This window comes from Apodemus sylvaticus, chromosome 11 (assembly GCF_947179515.1).
Source record: "Apodemus sylvaticus chromosome 11, mApoSyl1.1, whole genome shotgun sequence".
In the NCBI taxonomy this organism is placed as follows: Eukaryota; Metazoa; Chordata; class Mammalia; order Rodentia; family Muridae; genus Apodemus; species Apodemus sylvaticus.
The window spans coordinates 13,346,831-13,370,391 of NC_067482.1; the positions used below are offsets into that span (position 1 = coordinate 13,346,831).

The 23,561-nt window shown below is 41.7% G+C and overlaps 1 protein-coding gene across 1 annotated transcript in view; it reads right to left on the bottom strand.

Moving 5' to 3' along the window:
• Fras1 (Fraser extracellular matrix complex subunit 1) overlaps window positions 1-23,561 on the bottom strand; it is a 402,136-nt gene that overhangs the window by 105,594 nt on the left and 272,981 nt on the right. Inside the window, exons 30-33 of the mRNA XM_052198714.1 lie at window positions 15,016-15,169; window positions 9,290-9,477; window positions 5,380-5,496; window positions 254-368 (exon numbers count right to left, since the gene is read on the bottom strand). Coding sequence (XP_052054674.1) covers window positions 254-368; window positions 5,380-5,496; window positions 9,290-9,477; window positions 15,016-15,169 — 574 coding nt within the window. The remainder of the gene's footprint in view (window positions 1-253; window positions 369-5,379; window positions 5,497-9,289; window positions 9,478-15,015; window positions 15,170-23,561) is intronic.

Below are 23,561 nucleotides of genomic sequence, written 5' to 3' on the forward strand. Positions count from 1 at the left end.
ATGACTCTGGTACTGCTCTGTCAGAATCTAAGACAATATACAGCTCACTCACTCTTCTTTGTAAACCAGAGGCCACAAGCAGGGAATATGAATATCAGGTCCTCCTGAACCCTCCATAAACATTGCTGTGTAAAGAAGCAGGCAAAAGCCCAGAGGTTTTAGGACTGGTCCAGAATCACAAGGCAAGAGCATCGCTCAGAAACCCCTTCACTGTAAGAGCATCACTGGGAAGCCCCTTCACTGCATAGCTTACCTTGATTTGGATGCAGAGGTACGGTGATGTTGTATATAATTTTTCCACTGGGACTCTCTGCCTTCACGAAGGATAAGGACTGAGGCTGAATGACACTAAGGCCATCTTCACGTGCCTGGATGGAATGGAGAAAGCAGGACAAATCAGTAGCCTGATGATAAGAAGAGCCAGAGGCCAACCCACATCTTGTAAAGAAAACAAGACCACGTTTGTTCTGGGCTTCAGTATTAGTCTCATTTGTGAAGATCATCTCCAAAATTTAAATGGAGGATCTAGTCTCTCACACCATGAATGTGGCCAGCCCAGAAACCTTTCAGAAGATCCAGGCCTGAGTAGGTTTCCCTACTCTGACTCCTTCCTCACTCACAGCCATCAAATTTATGTCAAAACATGCTGTTGGTGTTCCAATATAATAATAGCTTCCTGAGCTGGAACCTACTGTAGAACACTGTGAGAAATAAGACCACCACTAATGTCATAGGCTAAAGGTGAATCTGGCATCCATTAAGAGGGCCAAGCTGAGAGTCTTAGCACCGTGAGGTTCTCAGAGAACTCCTGTGCCCCAAGCCTTAATGGAAACTGTTTAGCATTTGGGCTTCACAGGGCTAAAGATGAGCCCAGCTCTGACCCCAAATGTGGCTAGCCACTTACATTCAAAACATCTGCTCATTAAAGCACACAGACATCCCCTCTGCTATCTTCTCTTCTATTGTACTGTTCAGAGGATCTAAATTCCCTGATCACCTCTCAATGAGCAAGGTGGGACAATGTTAACTGGACAGTGTGCCTGCAGCTTCCTCCACCCAGATGGTGTTTCTTCCACTCGTATTCACACCTCGGAACAGTGACAACAGGCAGAAGCCCAAAGGGTCAGATTCTCATCTCCTGCATGGCAGGGAGCTGAGGACAGCTGCTACAAAACCAGTTTGTGAACAAGTAAAGGGAACACTAGTGTGAGCCTGGGTCTGGGCTTGGGTCACAGGTGCTGTGTCAAAACAGAACAAAGCAGCCTGCCCAGTGCAGTCTCTTCAGGCCTGACCCTGAAGGTAGGGTAGTGTTTGACATGCTCTCATGCCTTTAAAGCTCTGCTCTGTTCAGAAGGAATTTCCCCATTTAGAAGAGGATTAAGCACTCCAGCTCATAGGAGGGTGTGGCATTCTTATTTTTAACCATGAAAACCTGAGGGCTCCAGTTGCTCTGTAATTGTCCCAAAGGCAGAGCTGTCCCAGGGAGAGGCAGCATCTGCAGGTTAGGACAATCCCCTACAGTAAAGAATCACATTTCAGGCGCTTGCACAGGTCTGGAATGTAATGAGCAAGAAAATTAGAATTTCCAACAGCAGCTGGTCTCCCCCACCCTGCTATGCTGACATAAAACAAGTAAGGACAACAAATTAAAAATATATGCCCCATAAAAGATGTTTACAGAGCATCCATGTAGGTTCTGATAGATGGACAAAAAGTACAACTTCAGCACCATGTTTGGCATGGCTTAGCTTCTTCCAGTATCAAAACTACTATAATCAAATATTCCCAAAGTGCCATGGAGTAAGTCTGAAAATTCACATGCTTCTAAACAATAAAATGATAAGAAAAAATTGTTGTAAACACAGGACTACTGAAAAGCGAAACAGGTTTTAGCCAAGACATTCTATTTTGGAACTTAAAGAGTCCATGTCTTTACTGATCAAAATAGATATTATGTAGAAAGTTGGAAGACAATTTTCTAAAGCAATAGTGAGGCTGTGATACATCAAATTAGTCAATTTTAATGGAATATTCAATATTCATCAATTAAAGACACCAAGAAGTGGGAGATTAAATGGAAATAGAAATAATTAGAGAAGATATTTTTTATAACATCTGGCCAAAGATTAAGAATAATAGTTTTCAGCATTCTCTATTACCTCTGACTACATCTAGATTCCAAATACTTCTCCCACTGATGTTCCTGTTCTGCTCAGGGCCAGCCTCTCCCTGACACCCTGATACCCACAATGGCTTCGGATGGCTCTGACCTTGCCCATTGGCTGTTCTTAGCCATGGTACCAGGAGGACATCAGATCTTGATCCTCACCTGCCATGACTTTCCATGGCACGCAGTATAGAAGTCAGGTTCTCACCGTGATATCGTAAGTTCCAGATGCCATTCGTAAATCCATCCCAGACTGAGATCACCAATCCTACAATGTCCCTGACCTCAATGAAAGGCACAGCCGTATTCTTAGGAGGCCTTTGTGTATTCTAATTGGCCTTGTCTCTAAATCTCTCCATCTCTAATTGCTTTTTAGTTGTTTTAACTATTGCTAAGTGTAGAGTATTGTTAACTACAATTCACGATGCTCCACAAAAAAAAAGCGGTAGAACTCTGCCACTTTAAAAACCCTAGACTGCACATTCACCAAGTACATTCTCCTCTGTCCCTTCCTCTCCTCTCCTCCCAACCCTGGAAACCACTGCTCTGCTCTCCGTTCCTAAGAATCGATCTTCACTGCTGTACAAGGGAGACAGATACTTTGTTCTTAGCTTATCCCGTCCCCCTTTTAAAGATTTATTTTATTTATAAGAGTACACTGTAGCTGTCTTCAGACACACCAGAAGAGGGCATCAGATCCCATTACAGATGGTTGTGAGCCACCATGTGGTTGCTGGGAATTGAACTCATGACCTCTGGAAGAGCAGTCAGTACTCTTAACCACTGAGCCATCTCTCCAGTCCCATTTATTTCCCTATGAATGTTTAGAGGTTAATTCAGGTTGCACCTTATGATGGGAAGATTTTTTTATCATATGGCTGTATCATATTGTATTGTGCAAGTGCACATGCACATACACACATCACACTGTAGCTTCTTTATTATTTTTATCTATTGATGGACACTTAGGTGATTCCCAGCTCTCTGCTACTCTGAAGAATCATCTGGGACTCGCTAGAATTGCAGATTTTCGACTTAGTGAATTAGAAAACTTAGAGTGAGTGCTAATGTATTTTAATAACTCTCCAGGTGACTCCAAAACATACTTAAGTCTGAGACCCTGATCTAGGAATAATTATACTCAAGCGCTCAGCTCCTCTCCTAGAGGAAGCCCCCGTGACTTTCCGATGTTTCATTCCACAAGGTAACCTCCTACTTGCTCCAGAATGGTTGCCCTGCTGTGGCCTCGAGCACAGTATGATTTCCCCGCTTATTTATCTGCCTGGCTCCTCCTAGATGCAAAGATCCTTGAACTAGAAACTGTGTTTTAAGGTCACCGACTCCCCAGCATCTTCTTCAGCACTTGTCATAGGCAACCAGAGGATATAACAAATAAAAAAAAGGCAGACTCCTTTCAAACACACCTGGGAAGTATTTGTATGGTCAATATAAAAATAGTTCATCTGTATTTACCACGTCTTTATCATTGACCAAATATGTACAAAGCTTCTGTGTTTAGATGAGTTCAGATCACTGAACTGAGGCTGCATTTTTGTCACCTATAACAAGCATGCCCTATAGTTTCGGCTCTAATTAACATCAAAAGGAATATGAACTCTGTATGTTCTAAGTAATGTAAGGCTAAATCACATTTTATAGTAAACTGACTTTTGAGAAATGCAAGGTGCAAAAGACAGACCTAATCTGCAAATGTGCAGCCAGAGACTACAGCTGAGGCAACATGGAGTCTCTCCAGAAGACCATGGCAGCACAAAGGGTACTACCTCCATGGCTCCTGGCCCATTTCTGTCCCCACTTCTAAATTCAAAATAACAGTGCTTTGCATTTGGCAAGAAATATGTATGCACATTTTTCCTTACAGTTTAGAGAAAATTCTGATCCAAGTTCCTCCAGTCAGAATGATGAATTATAGACTTTATAATGCTGCTGAATTATGATTTCTTTAAATTACAGTTTACGCTGGAAGTGCCGATACTAGCTATTCATTAAAAACTTTCTGCTTTGCCCCTTTATGTCTCTGTCGTTCCCAGTCCCGTAATTTCCGAAGCTATCACTGTTCTCTTTGTTGTGGCTCAAGGCTGATATCTTACCTCCAAGCGTAATTATGTGGGTGTTAACGAAAACACGGACCCATAATAATTAATTTACAGGGCTTTGCATGTTCCTGGCTCTGTCTGAAAGAACAATCTAGGATTCCACCTACCCTAGAAACAGGGTTATGGTGGATTTAGTAATTCCTACTTTTCTTAGCTGAACTTTATAGGCCAAACCAGGTGGTACCTTCCTTCATGCAATCCAGCCATTGTTGCTGCAATATGATGTTGACATTGACAATATATATGCTCAAGAATCATGCAGTTGAGGCATTTAGAATACTGCTAGGGAAATATTAGAGTTTTAGGTTAGCTTATAATTTTGTGTCTGGGCTGTCTTCTATGCAACCCATGGGCCATGGTTGGATATGAATACTAGATTGTTCCAGGGGTCCCATTCATTTCCACAGAGCACGCAAGGCCTTCTGGGATTGGATGTAATGATCTTCATACCCCCAAATATGCTTTCTTCATTTCTCCATGTCATTTTTCAAACTGTCAGCCATTTCTCAGCCATCATTGGCTTTCTCACCTTAGGGTCTTCCATGTGTTCTGAACGCCCTTGGCCAACCCTCCTCTACTCCACCTACCTTCCTCATCCCAATATTCACTTGGATAATTGGTTGTTCCTTTGTGCATTTCTCTAGACTGAGTACTGATACCACCTTCTCCAGGAAGCTCTTACACTAGAAAGTCAGCTTCTTGTAAGGCTTTAATACACATGGAACTGCTTTTCCAGCTAGAAGGTTCTATAACTGGCAGAATACACCCACACTAGAGGTGTATTACAACCCTGGAAGTTTCTTCTAAGTACTCAGGGAGAGGCATTGTGGCTATATTGAGTGCTGTAGGAGACAAAGGGCGATGGTTGGGTGGTCAAGATGGGTTCTACCTAATCTTTTATTCTGTGTGGGACTCTAAGTTCCTTTTTCAAGCTAGTAAGAAATGTTTTCCCAGGGCTGTTGTTTGTGACTCTAGGGTCTGGGTTTCAGGCAAAGCATTTACTATATCCCACACCAGGGCACTGGCTCTCTTTGCTTCTGCACGAGTGAGTACTTTGTTCAAGAGGGAAGCAATAGCCCCGCCCAATCAACTCACAGTCATATGGAGGGATGTCCCAAGGGAGAGTTTAGGTGACTCGGGTGCCTGAGGTAAGATGGCAATGTTGAAGATGTGACTTTCCAGGTGTTCCTGGGCACTGGTGGCACTAGACACCTGAGAGACAAAATCATCATGGTCAGTCTTTTATTTTCTACTGAGCAGAACATGTTCACCCTTAACCTCCCTACTGAGCCATCTGCCTTTGAATTCTATATGTGCCAAATCAAAACTCATATTCTATTATTTATATTTTATTGCTAATCATTTACTGATTATAAAAAGCTATATAACTATTTCAGGCATTTTCTAAAGTTCAAGAGAGTATACATAAGAAAAAAATATAGAATTTCACTACCTGGGGTGGTTAGTAACACACTGAAACATTTCAGATTAATCTTTTTCTATGACACCTCTAATTTCACACATACTTGAAATTCTCTTTATTTAACTCAAAGCTATGATGTTTTGCTATAGTAGCAAACAGTCTTGAAAGTGGATAATATTTCTGGCTATAGAACATGTTTACCATGTGTCTATAGTATAATTTTTTTACTCCATTTCCTTCATCTATACCCAGCATAGATACTGACACATGGACCATTAATCATACATCTCACCCTCATGGCTGTACATTAGTAACATTTACAGTTAGGGCAGCAATAACAAAAGCAACATTATTTATTTATTTATTCATTCATTCATTCATTCATTCATTCATTCATTTGGCTTCAAAATGTTGAAAACTGTGCTGAGGACAGTGGCGATGCCTATAATCCCAGCCCTAGGGAAGCTGAGTGGAAGGATGATGAATTGGAGACTGATGCAGCTAACAAGTGAGATCCTGTAAGAAACAGGTCCCAGACCGATGGTGTTCAGGGCCCCAGACCGATGGTGTTCAGGGTCCCAGACCGATGGTGTTCAGGGCCCCAGACTTATGGTGTTCGCCATCACTTTCACCAGCTCCCACTTAGTGCTATTGAGACGCTGTTTCAAGTCTCTCTCATCTCCACTGTTTCCTCACGCTTGTCACACAAATGGTGGAGACTTGTAGCTACAGTTGATTATATGAGTTCTATATGACAGAAGGCAGGGTACTACTGTACCCTACACACAACAGGGAAGCCATTTTCTCAGCTTTCCTCTAGATTATGTCAGATGCCTGCAGGAAGGTTTTGGGATAGCTAGATGTCTTCAAGGTGATGCCAGTTTGACATCGCTGCTGTAAGTGATACCAATGACCACAGCTTTACTTCACTGATAAGCTAGTGTGGCCTCAGCTCTTATTAGCTTTTCAAAAGTGATCTTCCTATTCCCCACAAAGCAATACTATTATTATACTTTGTACAGAGGAAATTGAAAATAAATAGAGCAATGTCTCAAAGTCAGAGTAATAAATGGTTCAGTTAGGTTTATACTCTTGCCATTGGCCAAGATGACCTTAGTAGACTTAAGAAATTAGGAGTTGGGGAAGACATTTCCTTCTATTGTTAAGGCAAAGAAACAATATTGGTCAGGTTGTGAAACGTGAGTATATTAAGACCAGCTTCCCAGTAAAGACACTGATAGTAAAACATAATGTTGGTGTTTTTCAAACCACATCTTCTGAGTCTGTGTCAACAGGATCTGAATACATAGCTATTTTCTTACAGCAAAAATGACTATGAATGTGCATGCCTTCTCACTAGATCGTCTCTATTTAAAAATGCCACTCGCCTTACATAAATCCCATTGTACATGCAAAGTAACAGATGGGCTGCATTGATGGCTCATGACAGCAAATCAACATTAAAATAGAATTAAATCTATGCAGCTCATTATGCTACATTTCCTGCTTTAAAGGGGGGAAAGGAAGGGGAAAAACATTATAACAAAATCCTTTTGGTTTAAAATCTTCCAGGGACACTAAGATGATAAATGGGAAAATTTGCTAACCATTTACTTTAGCACACAGATAAAGTGTCTGTGCATTTCAAATCAAAATATGGGGTGTACCTACATAGTAATGAAACTTTAAAAACAGGCAGCAACATTTTTATGGCCAGGAGAACATCATCTCAGCGTCGCTTCACACATAGAATAAAGATGCTGTCCCTGTTCAAAATTCCCCAAGCCCCCCCCCCCTCAGAATGCTTCCCGAGGGAGTTTTCAAATCATTTTTTTAAAAAGCCAAGCTCACTACTTCATAACTAATCTTCTTAAGAACAGTGACTATTGTTTGACCTACCACCCCAAAGGTTGGATGATGTTTAGTTAATTTGTTATAGTGTAAACCCATATGCCTAAAATGATCTCCTGTCATTCTTGAGGATATTTCTAAAGAATATCACAAACACTTTGAAAGCTAGTTCAAGTAGGAGTTCTGTCATGCTTTATGTAAGAAGTATGAAGACTCTTCAGGGAACCACTTTCTAAGTAATAATGTCTAGGCATATGTCATAAATCTAGTGAGCAAGTTTGGTTTGAGACTGGGTTTCATGTATCTCAGGCTGGTCTTGAACTTGTTATATAGCTGAGGCCCTTGAATCCCTGATCTTTGCACTTAGAAAGTGCTGGAAGGATAGATAGATAGATAGATAGATAGATAGATAGATAGATAGATAGATAATTAGATAGATAGATAGATAGATAGATAGATAGATAGATAGATAGATAGATGCATGCTACCATATCTGCCTTAAGAAGTCCTCTTTTTTCCCATTCCCCTAAATCAGGACCTTCTGGTTTGATTTTCAATATTTTATTTCTCTCAGTAATCAAATTGCAAGGCAATCTGTTGTCATTTTAAGCAGGTGCTTAGAATCCCTTTCCAGGGAGACTCTGTAGTGACAACAGAAGGTCTCCACCCCCGTAAAGGGGAAGGCAGAACTGAAGGGTCTGGTTTGCTGAGGTGACTTCTATTGATTGAGGTCTTTGCCTCAATCTTGACTCATTCTCTGAGGACAGCTACCATCCCAGGTGCTGAAATTGAGATGTTAACTGGAGCAAAGGGCACGAAGCATTTGTTCGCTTTCAGACATTCGATGTGCTGAAAATAACCTCATTTTAATAGTCTCCATATTTCTATCAACCCTCTCTTTGGAAAAGCACATGATTTATGCAATATAAATTAGTCAGGCAACAATGACGCACATGCCAGGCATTAGAAGTGGAATGCATTCTTAGGTGAAAGAAAACTGTGACTTGAAGGGGACACCATGTGGGCTGATCACTATGAACAGATTTATTTCCTGACATCTTATAAAATTCTCTGTTCTGTTTAAACAGCTTCTCATGCACCAGCCCTTATTTCCTAGCATTTCTGTCTAAGTTTTCCTTCTAAATCCTTCTTGCTAGAAGTGTGTCAAATGCTGTTGTTTTTTTTCAAAGAATTAGCCTGGCACTCATTTGTCATTCACTGTGTTTTTAAACAAACCAATTTCTACTTTTTTGCTCTCCATGGCTTTTCCGTGTGCCTCACTAGGCTCCCAGTCAAATATTTGGTCCACCTGGCCTTGTGTTCTCCTACTCAATAATAAGCAGGACCATCAGTTTTCTTGTGAATACAATTTTATATACTTCATGTAAGTCTTCAAAAGTTATGGTCTCCTCCATGGTTCTTAATAGCACACCATTTTGGTTTCCTTCATGAACATTTAAACTATTCCTTGTGATTTAACACCCATGTTTACTTTTTTGTTATGACTTTGTTTATATCTACCGTCACCAGACTGAACCTGATATTCTTCACCATTCTTTAGCTTTTGCAGTTCTCCTTATGGTCTGGTCTACTGATCCCTAGGTAGTACCTATTCTTTTTTGATCCAAATAAACACATTTACAAAATTCTTAATGTTATGAATCATTTCCCTCATCTAGCCAGACAATTGAAGAAAATTGTGAATGAGGGTGGTCAGGAGGCAGAGGGCACCTGGAAGCGGAAGGAGTCACTCTGAGCTGGGGCTCCCAAGTGTCTGTACCACACGATGCCATCATCGATATCCTGCTGGGTGAAGGTGCTGATGGGGGCTGCCATCCTCCCATCAGGCAGGTGGTGCCCTTCCTCGGCAGGACCGGCTGGGCTGTCTGCAGGCAGAGTCATCAGGAGAACCACCTCCCCTAGAGAAGCATAGGCGATACTGTTAGAGCTCTGGGGACCGCATGCCAGAGACCTCATTCCTTCCCATCATTCCTTCTCTCTAAGCTGAGGAACTATGTGTGCCTTGATCTAAGGTGAAAGCAAGGTCACTGTCAGAACCCAATGAATAGAATGGAATTCCCCTTTAGACACAGAGCCCCCAGGCTCCAATAGCCATTTAAGGGTAGCTCAGGCTGGCGCCTGTTAAAATTCCATAATGAGACTCAAGCTGTAAATAGACCCATCCTGGGCACTGGATGGATACATTTCCATATGGAACTTTCTATCTAACACAAAATGTATTCTACACAACAATTTCCGGTTTTAAACACGATAGAGAGTGAGCTCAGTGGAAGCTGTTCCTGAGAGGATTCTGTCCAGTGGAGATAAGATTGGCTGATATAGAAGAGCTGTCCCTGGTGGGGCAGTTCAAACCCAGCTCTGTCCCTCTCAGATTCCTGAGCTTACTCATACTCCTAAGGCTCCATTGCTTGTATGTAAAGTAAAACCAACACAAGCTAAGCATCCATAATCTAAGCACCCACAGTCCATACAGACTCAAGATCCAAACCTTTTTGAACACCAACATGATATCATAGCAGAAAATTCCATATTGGAGCAAATTCACATAACAGGTCATAGTCAAATTTTAGGAGCATTAAAACCACATATTAGAGAGATCTCACTAACGGACTACAGTCAAGTGCTAGAAACATTAAGAATACTGTAGAAAGTCATTTTCAGGATATATGTTTGTGTGTGTGTGTGTGTGTGTGTGTGAATTATAAATGATTATGTGCTTAGATTTGGGTCTCATCTCTAAGAGAGTTCACCACGTATTTGCAAATACCCAAAATTACAAAATATTCATATCTGAAAAAATTCTGGTCTCAAGCATGTTGGCTAAGGGATTCTCAGACTGTCAGACACAAACTCTAGAGGCACTTCGAGAGAAGGATGGTTACTCCCAGTCACCTCTACGTCTCCATGTTATCATCTCCCTTACAGATAAATGCCTCTAGCCTCAGAGAAGTTCAAAGACCTGCCAGAGGCCAGTAGGTAAGCGAGGATTTGAACTGAAAGTTCATATTCTTGGCCATGAAGTGCCATTACCAAATCTTACAATTTTCTGTATATGTGTCAGTATTAGTCTTATAAATACCTTAACATTTTCTGTCCCTCCATTCGACACATTTTATTTGAACTGAAACAAGAAAATCTAAATCCAAACACCACCCACCTGTTTTTAAATGCTTATCCCACACCAGAAGCTTCTATCATCTTCAGGTGAGATCACAAATACAGAAGCGTTATAGAAACAATTAAAATTTCACAAGAATTTGATTTTGAGTGAAGACTGCACAGAAAAGTGGAGAAATTTCTGAAAGCAAGCTGTGTTCTGTACTTAACAACAAACCCAAAACAAGCCACGCTGCCATTTTGATAGTAAAAAGAATGGGGGAGCGTGCGTGCGTGCGTGCGTGCGTGCGTGTATCTATGTGTGCATGCGTGCATGCGTGCGTGTGTGTGTGTGTGTGTGTGTGTGTGTGTGTAAGAGGCAGAGAGAGTGAAAGGGGAGCTGAAGGAAGATGAGGAGAGAGAAAGAGACAGAGACAGACTACTAATTTTAAAATGTCATGTAGGCAGATGCCCAAATTCTAGTACACTAGGAGTACTGGATAACCGATAACACATTTATTTTTTCAGAACTGGCAGCATTCTTTTCATTACTATCAAGACACCTGCCTTCTCACTCAAGGCAAACACCCACTCTCATATCTACATGCACTAAGTTCAAGTGAGGAGTGAGCAAGCTGTACCAGAGGCTAATGAAACACTGAAGTGGGAGGAGGACGTCACCGCCCTTCTTCATAGAACCACGTGGGGGACAGACTAGGTCTAGCTCTCCTGGGTTATTCTCCCTCTGCTCCTAAGTAAACAGTTCTACCATGAATGTCTCCCAGTGAAAACTGACATCATGAGACACCGTGGACAGACATGGCCTCCTGCTCAGCAATGTCGGTACAGTTGGGAAAACCTCTCAAAGGAAATGGGCACAATGTAAGCAAAAGGAGTGGGGGAGAAAACATCCCTATTTCCTAGATCCTCTGTTTCCAGGACAGAAAAGATAAGCTACATGTTCCTAACAATGCCTAATGAGACAAATGCACTTTCAACTAAAAACAAAAATCACCTCCATGTGACTCAGGTTCACAGGTATTGTAGGACATTGACTTCTCCAACCATTTCAACTTCATAGTCTTTGAGTGCCTGTTAGGTACCATCTAGTACAATGGACCTTTAGGATCAGAATACCCACAGACAATCCAAACACAATTTTTATTGCAAATGCAATAAAAATAGGGAAGATCTACCCTATAAGCAACTGGGGGCCATTGGGAGCTTCTGCAGGTGAGCGGCGTGCACGAAACTGGAACACGGAATTGTGTGGTTAGGGTGAGATAGTCTATAAGGCTTGAAAATATTGTTAAGGAGGCTAGAGTTTATTCTACTAAAAATGACAACACTAGGTAACATTTATTTTATCTGGACAGTTTAACCAATGAGGAGGTTTGTACCAAATCTAGCATTGTGATAGAGGCCTGAACCAAGGTAGCAGAGATGAAATTTGCAGAGAAACAAGCAGACAGTGGGGAGGCAAGCACTGAAGGCTGCCAAGCACAGCTGTGGAGACAAGAGAGGAGGGAGGAAGGACCACCTTGTAGGCAGTGTGACTGCCACTGATGGGCACAGTCCAGAAGGTCAGGCTAGGGGGACCTTGACTAGGGAGGGGGTTCGCCATTGGATACACTGAATGTGGGTGCCTTGGGAACAATGACCTAAGCAGACAAGAGGAAATCATGGGGACTTGGTACCACCCTCATGAAGAGGGGAGAGCTAATATTCCATGTTTCATCCTGATACTACCAAAAATGGAAGCTGCATTTTTCAATGCAAAATTCAATGATGCTTGGGAACCATCATTGCCTCTGTCTGGGATTTACTGTGTATTTAAGCTTAGGTTTAATAAAGAATTTTGAAGAGGAAAATTAATGTTATTAGAATTTAAAATCTTATTTGGATCTGTATAATGGTGTTGAGATGGAGTCCATTTTTATTTATTTTGTGCAGTTCCTCACCTAAAATCCTTCATCAGACTTTCTTATGGTCTGATAGATACATGGGTTAGAATTATAGTGATTTTTGTAGAAGTGAGATTCTCTCTCAAATGATGCGCAAGGTACTTTGATAAACTACTTTTTACCCTACAAAGGCACTAAAGATACAAGTGTCAATCAACTGCTTGTGACCCATTTGAAAATAATGGTGAGTCTGGAGGTGTTTGAATTTAGGCTTTTTTTTTTAGTTCCTGTCTCTCTGGATCTTGAGTAGTGGCAATTGTCCTGCTTCAGGTTCCCAGGTGCTGGAAATGCAGGTATAACCACCATGCCTGGATGAATTTAGGCCCTTTCTACTCATACCGTAAAAGCAATTTGTGCTCAGTCCATTCCAATGTCATTTTTTCACAAAGATCATGAATCCTCACCAAAGGTTCTAGAGCGGTGGTTCTCAATCTTCCTAATGCTATGGCCCATTTATACGGTCCCTCATATTGTGCTGACCCCCCAAACCATGAAATTATTCTTGTTGCTACGTTTTAACTGTAATTTTGCTACTGTTATGGATCATAGTGGAAATGTTTTTGGAGGCAGAGGTTTGCTTGAGGGGTTCTGCCCCACAGATTGCTACCCTCTGTTCCAAAGTGGTGAGGGAACTCACTGTAACCAGAAGCCATGATGTGAGGGCCATAGCTGCATCTCACTGAGACAGAGGCATGTAAGAAGGTTCTATAGTGCTAGCTTCCACCACCTTTTCCTTCTTGAGTGGTTCTCAAGGGTAACGTGATTTGGTGATTATTAGTAGGAAGATATGGACACACAGAGATTAGGTTTGTAAGAAGAAGTTAATTAAGAGAGTTAGGATAGAAAAGGGTCCCAATAAAACGTTTATTAAGCTGAAATGGCAAACTTTCATCTGCTTAAAAACCATTTAATTCAACGTTGTTCTGTTTAATAGTTAATGAAGTACTGGGCTGTTTCTATGTAATGTGAGAGCTTAATTTCTGGCCTTTAATATTTGAGGTAAAGTTGGAAAATTTTCATACATCACAAGAATCAGAGGCTTTAGAGATGAAAAGGACGTAGAAGTCACCTTGCTCAAAATCAGCAGTGCAAGTGCCCTGAAAACAGGAGACTTATTAATTACAGAGAAGAAGAAAGTAACTGTAGTGGAGAAACTTTACAGCTATCAACTTAATCAAGTGATTAAAGTTAATGTAACCACAATAAAACAGTGATATGTATTCCCCAATACAACACATCAAAAGTAGAAAGAAAAAACCTTAAACCCCAAAATGAGAAATCACCAAATGCCCCCAAAGCAAGCAAGAGTCCATACATATCTGAAGAGTTCTCTTCAAAAGCATTACTAAAGGGCTGGGGAGGTGGCTTGCTGCACAAGTATAAGGCTTAAGTTCAAATCCCATCACTCACGTTAACAAGCTAGGCACAGTCTTGCGCATACCTGTAACCCCAGTGCTGGAGGGGTGGAGACAGAAAGATCTATGAGGCTCACGGGCTGTCAGCTGAGCCAAAAGCTGTGAGTGCCAGGTTCAAGAAAAGCGGGTGATAGGGACAGACACAGGACGCCCTTCCCTTGCCTCTGCACAAGTCCAAAGACTGCTTTGTTGCTGGAACCTAGAGACTTTATTTTGGGGAAATCATTATGAGCAATACCTCAATACATCACTTGTGAAATTGTATTTCCAGTTGATGTCAACAGAAAACATCCTGGGTTTTTAATGTGCATTGTATTTCTTGGAAAAGTAACAATGGTGGATATTAAAGACCATTTCTGGGTTACTTTACAACACTCACTAAGAGTGAGCACTGGCAGCATGGCTCAGTGTCCTGCTGCTGAGGATGACAGTCTCACAACTCGAGCTTGACCCCGAGACTCTCATGGCAGAAAGAAACAACTAACTCCCATAAGTTGTCCTCTGACATATGGTAGACATACATGGGCACACATGTGCTTTTGTAGTCACACATATACTCTTTCATGAACACAATAAATAAGTGCAATGAAAATTTTAAAATAAAAAGTGGGGAGTTTGTAGATGGGTCTGAGAGGATAGAACCTGACCTTTGAAATCCATATACGTGTTAGCTTGGGAGCTAGCACAGAGCTGCTGCGCCCCTATCTCATGTGCAAAATAAAATTACCAAAAAGAAAAAAAACAGATTCTTGTCTCAGATGTTATAACAATATGGTGATAAAGTGCTCATAAGGGTGTACACTGTGATAGCTCTCCATCATGGTCACACTGTCCTTCAGTGAGGTGGAGGAAGCATTAGAAATCTCAGATAATCTGAATCACAGCCTTGCTTTGTGGCATGGTGCAAAGCCAGCTCCTACCCTCTGAATGCAGATGAAATCACATCAAAGAAACACGTTACCAAACTGGGGGCGGTCATGTGTAATCTTGTAGATGATGTCATCAGCTCTGACACCTGGAGCTTGAGCCTGCAAGATTCGGTTGGTGATCTTCAGCATCCCTCCTTCTGGAACCCACACCATAGAGTTAGTCACAAGCCGCAGAGCTCTGTCATTCTGGAATGAAATAGAAGTACAGGGCTTATATACTCAGAAAATGGGTCCTCCAAAATGTAAGCCACAGTGGCTTATTGTGGCTAAAGTTCATCTCACAGGGAAGAGCAATTCACACTGTCAGTCATGTGTGAGCTACACATGTATGTCTGTAAATACTTAAATGCATTCATATTCCATCTTTTCATTTATCTTCACTAAGTGACCTCTAGTATTCAGGGAATGAGGCTTCCGCATCTCTTTCTTTCTTTTGTCTTTCTGAAGGTCTTTTGGTCCTCACTCACCACACATTATTTGAGTGAGTCCTTAAGCACATACAATATGACAGCAGCTCCTTCTCCTGAGCCAGCATTAAGAAGCATCCCAACTGCAGAGCCTGTAGCCTAGTGGGAGAGACAGGAAGAAACAGATGTTTCACGATGGCGCTCTGCAAGAAGCTTGAGGAGCGGGCTCTCAGGAATAAAGAGTGGAAGTCTCAGAAAGATTTTCCAAAGGAAATACCATTTCATTTCTGAGTAACAAAAACAATGGCTTTCTAAGAAGAAAAGATTCTAGGCAGATGCATGAGCTTATTAAGCAAGGGCAAAGATGGTAACAAATGCCCAAATGCTCCGGTACCAGTAGAACTTAGGCAGCTAACAAAAGGTGGGATCAAAAGTGACAGGATCCTAAGGAAGGCAAGAGAGGAGAGGAGAGGAGGGGAGGGGAGGGGAGGGGAGAGGACGGGAGGGGAGAGGAGGGGAGGGGAGGAGAGGAGGGGAGGGAAAGGGAAGGGGAGGGGAGGGGGAGGGGAAGGGAGGAACGGGAGGAAGGGAGGGGAGGAGCAGGAGGAAGGGAGGGGAGGGGAAGGTAGGAGAGGAGGAGGAGGGGAGAGGAGAGGAGAGGGGAGGAGAGGAGGGGAGAGGGGAGGAGAAGAGAGAAAGAGAGGGGAGGAGAGGAGGGGAGGGGAAGGAGAGAGGAGGGGAGGAGGGGAAGGAAGGGAAAGGGAAGGGGAGGGGAGGAAAGGAGCAGGAGGGGAGGTGAGGGGAGGAGAAGGGGAGGGGAGCAGGAGGGGAAGGGAAGAACAGGAGGAAGGGAGGGGGGAGCAGGAGGAAGGGAGGGGAGGGGAAGGTAGGAGAGGAGGAGGAGGGGAGAGGAGAGGGGAGGAAGAGGAGCAGGAGAAGGAGGAGGAGGAGGAGGAAGAGGAAACAGCCACCTCCCACCATTCCACCATGCTGAAGTCTCAATTTAACTCACAGACATGAGAATGTTTAGCGAGGACAGTGGGATGAACAGAATGAGGAGCTGATTAGCCTGTTTCAGAAAGACAGAGTCCAAGGCCAAGGAACTGCAGTGACTAACGCTGGATGAAGGGGGCATCACAGACAACATTCTGCACATCTGTGCAAAAGCACAGGGGAAAGAGGATGAGGGCTTGCAAGGGGACAGCTGTGGGAGGAAGGAAGAGTAGGATTCCATTAAAGAGGCAGACCCAACAGCCCTCAGGACTGATGGAAGGAGAGGCAACAATAGCTGGAAGCATCCTTCTAGAAACACCACCCTGCACTCCAGGGAAGACAACTGTTGTAACTGTTGAGGCCCACACCATTGCAAAGCACTGCCAATCTGGATTTATGCACCCTCTTCCTAAGCCCCACAAAGGACATCTTCCCAAGAATAATATTAATGAGGCTGCCTGTGTTCTGGTCTCACTCTGTTTCCGTGCTTTACAAACCAGGAGGATCAATATTTTTAAATTGGGCACTTTAGAAAGGACGGCTTTCCAAAATCTCTTTCTTTCAAATATACCACTAAACCACAGAGCAAACACCCTCTCTCAGGAGGGTGCTTTTCAGAAGGAGTGGTACCTATGTTCAGCAGTCACTTGGCATGAGTAGGTCACCTCCAGAAGGTAGTTATGGCTATTTCCATTACACCCACACACCCCAAAATGGAGTCAAATGGTGTCTAAAGAGAACAGGAAAAGGGTCCTTCCTACCTTGGTTAATGTTCTATTGAAAAATTCCAGAGAACTTCCTCCTTCCAAAATGTTTATAGCATATTATAAGCATTACAAATAATATGCTAAGTCCTGAGAGCAAAGGCTGTCACTGAAACAGTTTTAGGTAACACAATATGCTAGGGTTTCTAATTGCTAGAAATCTTTCTAATAGAAGCAGCTTAGTCAACTTTGATTTCGGTTGTAGAGATCAATTATTCACCAATAACCACATTATTGGACTCATCAGGCAATGAAGCTTTCATATTCCAAGCCAGTAAGTACTGTGATCTCAGCGCACAATCCCTGGACAGCTCTCGGCTGTGTCTTTATCTCCACCACCCTTTATCAGTGTAATTGTCTATGACTCTTGGGAAGGCTGCAACCATTTAGGACACAGTGCATCTTGCAAGTCAGTGCATAGAACAGTATGTTCTAGTAGCAGCTGGAAGCCCATTAGGATTTAAAATATAGCTCAGGTTCTATACCAGATCTGCTGAATAAGATCTCCTAAATCAAAATATTCACTTTTTAAATAGCCTAGAAGATATGCAGGTATGCCAATTCATGAGAAGTACAGTCCAGGATAGACTGCAATGTTCTGGATATTTCTTTCTTCTGAAAATATAATACTGCCATTTTCAATCATTTATTAGGAGTTAAGAAGAAACAAACAATTACTAGGAATAAGAAATATTATTCTTGGACATGAATAAAGTTTTAGAATAAGTTCCAGTCATCAATATATGAGCCTGTGCAGGCCATTTTTAATTGAACCATCACAATGGTGTGGACTTTCCACCTGAAACTCTGCCCTTGATCATTGTGTCTATCATAGTCATAGAAAAGTAACTATGACATTCCCCAAATAGTCAACAAGCACTGGCAGTACTCCACACAGCCCTGTCACAGCCGAGTTTCTATGCTCGAGTGACAGTGTACTTTAGACAGTATACACCCAATAGATAGCCTTGGTCTATCACATCACTGCATGGTCATAGGGAGGATGGAGGCTTTCACAAAGTGAGGCTCCAAGAGCAAGCCTAAAGTCCGCAAACTTCTCCAAAGGAGGGATCGAAAGAAAAAAAAAGGAGTGTGTATAGAGACTATCATTTGAAAAGAACTTCAAAATCTTTAGCTGGAACTGAGTACTGTAAGTCTTTTTCTCAGGAGGCCAAACTGATTGTTCAAATGTACAATTTCAAGGAACACAGAGAAGATGAACAAAGAAACCTGATAGCACTACAGGGATAAAATTAATCTATGGGGCCTGGCTCTAAAGAGAGAGAGGGTGATGGACTGCTTGGCAGAGAATGCAAAAACAATAATATGAAAGGCACGTGAGCAACAAGTGGACCCAGACAGCAAACTAAACACAAATTTAAAAAGTAGAGCAAAAGCATACACACACACACACAAAGTCCCCTGAAGGCCAACAACCATTAAAAAAAAATAACTAGCAGAAATCTGGAGCTAAATAATAAAACGTATGAATTTAAAACTCAAGAGAGCTTCAATGGAAGTTCCTATTGAAAGAGAGAAAAAAATCAGCAAGCCTCAAACAAACCATTTGAAACCATCCAGACTGGGAACACAAGAGAAAAAGGAGAAGAGGCATAAAGAACAAACTCATGTGTACAGAAATAATGTCAGAAAACACTTCCAAATCTGAGGTGGGGGGTGCTTGTCCAAATCACTGAAGCTCAGAATGCCAAGAAAATTGAACCTGGAAAAATCTTCACATGATGGTCAAGTCAACACAAAGAGAATTCTGCATCACATGGGAATTGCATCCAACTGACTAGCACTAGATTACACAGCACGGACTCTGTGTGCCCAGAGAGTGGTACTGCAGTTAAAGCAATGAAAGATAAAATTGCAAACCAAGAAAAGTTCACTGGCAAGGCCACAATTTATAAATGAACGAGACTTTCCGAACAAATCAAAGCTAGTATAGTTGACCGCAAGCTGGCCCATTTGACAAGAAATGCTGAGCTCAGCAAGTTGAAAGGGAAGGATGTTAATTAGCAATGCAAAAACACGAAAGCAGAAAACCCATACACAGATTACAAGTAGAGTGGACTGCTTCCACAGGCTTTAGCTCCATAGACTCCACCAACAGCAGACTGGAAACTTTCAGCAAAAACTGTTGTCTCTCTTCTGAACAGGCTCAGCCTTTATCATTATTCCCTACACAATACTCTGCATGTGAGTATGTGCATGCATGCATGTACATATCTGTATAGTATTTTTACTGATAAGAAAGGCTGCAATAAGTCTTTAAAAGGCAAAAATGTTCAAAAGACAATCAATAACCATAGAAATTATTAATGGGTCTGTTGACATGGAAAAACAAATTGCGACACAAACAGCATATCAGGGGTCAAGGACTCATATAAGTAGAAAGGAATGTGCGATGGAAAATAGCATATCTGTGTAAAATGGACCATTGTAACTTCAAGACTACATGCAAGCATCATGGTAAATCAGCAGTACATATGGAAGAGACAGACAAGAATCTACGCATGACCCACCCCCCCAATCCTTGCAAACACACAGTATGCATCATTCATTCATTATAAACAAGAGGGAGTCCTGCAATTATGACAATGTGGATAAATTTAGAGTACATTCAGCTAAATTAGCTAGACACAGAAAGAAGACAAAAGCCGTGCGACATCACTTAATATGTGGACTCTAAAATAGTGAGATTTATACTGAAAGTAGACTAGTAATAAATAGGGGACAGGAGACATGGAAAATGGAAGTAAACAGTCAAATGGTATAAAGTTTCAGTTCTACAGTGAGTAAGTCCTGAAAATCTATCCCATGCTGCCCCTAGCTAGTGATGCTTAGTTTGCTGAGAGGACAGATTTGGTGTTAAGTATCTTTACCAGAAAGATAAGCAGTAACGGTAAGAGATGTACAGGAAATCTTGGGAAGTGATGATTTCTATGAGGCTGAAGCATTGATGGTTTCCTGGTTATGTTTATAGCCTCAAATTTACTGTGTTTTAACTATTAAATATATAGGGCTTTAAAGCTTTGCTTATTGTTTTGGAAAAGAAATAGTAATCTTCATATTCATCTTGATCATGGTTGTTTTTAATATTTTCTCTTGGTAAGAGGACTGGGAATATTCAAGAAGAGATGGATGGAAAGCTATTCAACATTTTCTATGGCTAATGTATACAAAAGCCAACTCTTAGAGTAATCTCCCCCTAATTGTTGACATTTTGGAATTTCTTTTCCTCCTTATAGCTTTTCTCCATTGCATATCCCCATCAGCTCAATAAATTAGTTATTTTACTAGTTGAACAATCCTGCCCTCTGATGTTTTATGTATCCCTCAGAGTACATTAGCAGGCAATGAAATCCCAATGAGTAAAATTGAGGACATGATTAAAGCAGTGCCTTAAATTAAATAGTTCTTCTAATTCATTTCATAGAACAATAGGCATACAAAAATGCTGGTAATAAAATTTAGCCATTACATATTGTATTACAAGTAAAAATATTAACATTGTGAATAACAGTAAGAAGCACAACCTTCCATCTTTTGAAACGAAATAAAATCCCCTCACCAAATGAAAATGGAGTCATAAATAAAGTTTTTCTCAAATGATACCATAGCCTAATTCCGGACCTAAATATTTCCAGACCAAAGTTTTCAAAACTTTACTATTTAGCAAATGGGTAATTGACTAGTCTTCCCCACCCTCCCCCACTTACTCTGTAAAAGTATACCGTCATTTTCAAGAGCTCCTTTAGACCATAGACTTAACATTCTGGTGGCGCAGGACAGTATGGACTTGAGGGGAGAAATAAATGCTATAGAAGGCATGAGGTGAAATAAGTCAGCAAGAGGAAAACAGGGAAGATAAACAGATGGCTTCGTGCTTGTCAACAAGAGTGCTTGCGGCTTCATGTCAGGAGCATGCAACCTTTGCTTGGGGTAGACTCCGATACTTAAGTCAATAGACATTTTCTCAGTGTATTCCTCATGAGGCAATGGGTAGAGTAAACTAAATAGCTCCTCCCTAACACACACACACAAGAAGGAAAACTGATATTTGGAAAGGATTTAGTTGGGTTTACTCCTCTAACAAACATTCTTACACCGCTGACATTTGAAGTTCACACAGATAATTGTATCTAACTGTGTCCCCATAAAAGCCCCAGTGACAGGCGTGAGTAAAATGGAACACAATACAATAGGGTATTTTAAGCTACACCCAGGCACTCCCACAGTAGAAAAAAACTCTTGGAGACAGAGTTTTTCAGTCAGCTCTTATTATGACATTGGGGTGAGGGCGGGGATCTTAAACATTCATGCATTAGCTAGTGGCAGAAAATAACAAACAACAAAGGAGATCAGGAAGATTGTCAGCCTGGTTGGCAATCATAGTTAATGGGGGCGTAGTTCCAGGGGGCATCATAGTTAATGGAAGAGGAGGCAGTTCCTTGGAAATCCAGCAAAAGTGCCATCTACCAGAGCTGACTCTCGCCTGCCCACACTGTAGCCCCTGCAGGATGTGGATCTTTTGTTAGAAGCATCTATCGATAGCAGGCTTGGGTTTGCCAAACTACTTAATTAACCCAATTAATGAAAACCTGTTCAGCAGAGCATTCTTTATTTGTAATTTTTCCCCCTTCTGTCTCCTGCCCCAGTAAAACATCATTCCTGATGCTATTTTCCCCACAGTAGCTCAGCATCCTCCCAGAAGTGGATGTTGAGATTCTTCTCCACCAGGCCAAGTCTGGGTGAAGTAGTATAGAACTTGAAAAACAGGACTGAACTCACAATTCCTTCACTCAGCCCCAAAGAACCACGTCAGCACCAGCAGAGGTACCCTGAGCATTTTGTACTTGGCACAAACCACCTGGGAGACAGAGACACAGCCACCTGTCTTGTTCAAGCCATTACTGCCATCCAACAAAAACATAAATGTGCCTTCTCAGAGAGTAAAACTAAATTAACACTTCCTCTTACAAAGCTTCCTTCTATTCCTTCACCAGAGAAAGAAGAGAAAAACAGGCTAACACATTTCCATTGAATGAGATGGGGAGGGAGTCACTTGTGTGTCTATTCATAAGAGATTACGACATCTTTGTTCATTCTATTAAAGCCACCAACTAGCTATCAGCAAGTCTCTAGATTTAACACAAGGGTAGCCTCAGGGGAAGAATTCTCATGCCTGTCTTCAGAAACACTCTTAGAATGAGAGCAATTCTATCCAACTACACATCCACCTGTCACTGTAACACACGGGGCCAGTTTTATTGCCTGGACCCAGCAGACCTATGAGTATAAATAGCCTCTCTTATAATAAGCTGTGGTGAATCCAGAGGGAAGATTCTAGAAGGCTTGGGGCCTTCTTGCTTGGTTAGGACATAGAGAAAATGAATACATTTTTGTCTTCATTTAATCCATCAAGGGAATGAGACTATCTATGCCTAAAATATTGGAAACCTCAGGCCAGAATGAAAGAGTCTCCTGGATGAGTGTGGGAGGCAGGCATATTTGAACTGAAGTCTTAGCTCAGATGCTGAAAACCTTTATGAGAATGAATATTTCTAAGTCTCTTCTTGTTTTAGTTTCCTCCTTCAGTAAATAAGAGATAATTGTACAAACACCACAGAATGAATGGGAAGATTAAGAGGAACAATTCACATCAAGTTTTAGTGTCCAGTAAATGTTAAAAACAAAGCAAACACAAAACCTGTCTACTTATGCTATAATTTCCTTTAGAATAAGCAAGGTCATATAACCAATACTAGGACCTTCCAGCAGGGCAGGATAAAAACACCCAGAGAAAGAGTATAAAGACACATTTATTTTAATTCCTAAAATAAAATGTAGTAGACATTTGCATACTTACTGTGGATACAAACAAATTTATTATCAGCACATTCTGACAGTGCCAAGGCTCAGCCCACCAGTGTCACTTTTCAGAAACACAGTTACAAGTCACTGCCTGGGTAGGGAAGCAGGGTGGTGCTATAGGGGATGATGGATGAGAAGGTGGAGGGAGAAAAGGCACCACCTGAACTCTTGAGGAATGAGCAACAGACCCAGTAACTTCCTACACGACTCACACGCATAAGGCCTGCTAGGAATCTGAAACCTGTGTCTTTTCCTTTTTCCTTTTCTTTCACTCTTTTGTTTTGTTTTGTTTTGCTAGTCAAAGCAGGGCAAATCCTAGCAGTGCCCTTCCATCCTACACCATCCTATACAAAATTGTGCAATACACTGAGGTAAGCTCCACTCACAGATTGGAACCACGATTGATAGGAAAGTCGCTGGTGAGGTAGGAAACTAAAAAGCAAGAAAAGAGAACTTTCTGCATCTGTCCAGACTCCATCTCTCCAGAACTGAACGCGCTTTCCACAGGTGACTATGAGAGGGTGACAATTA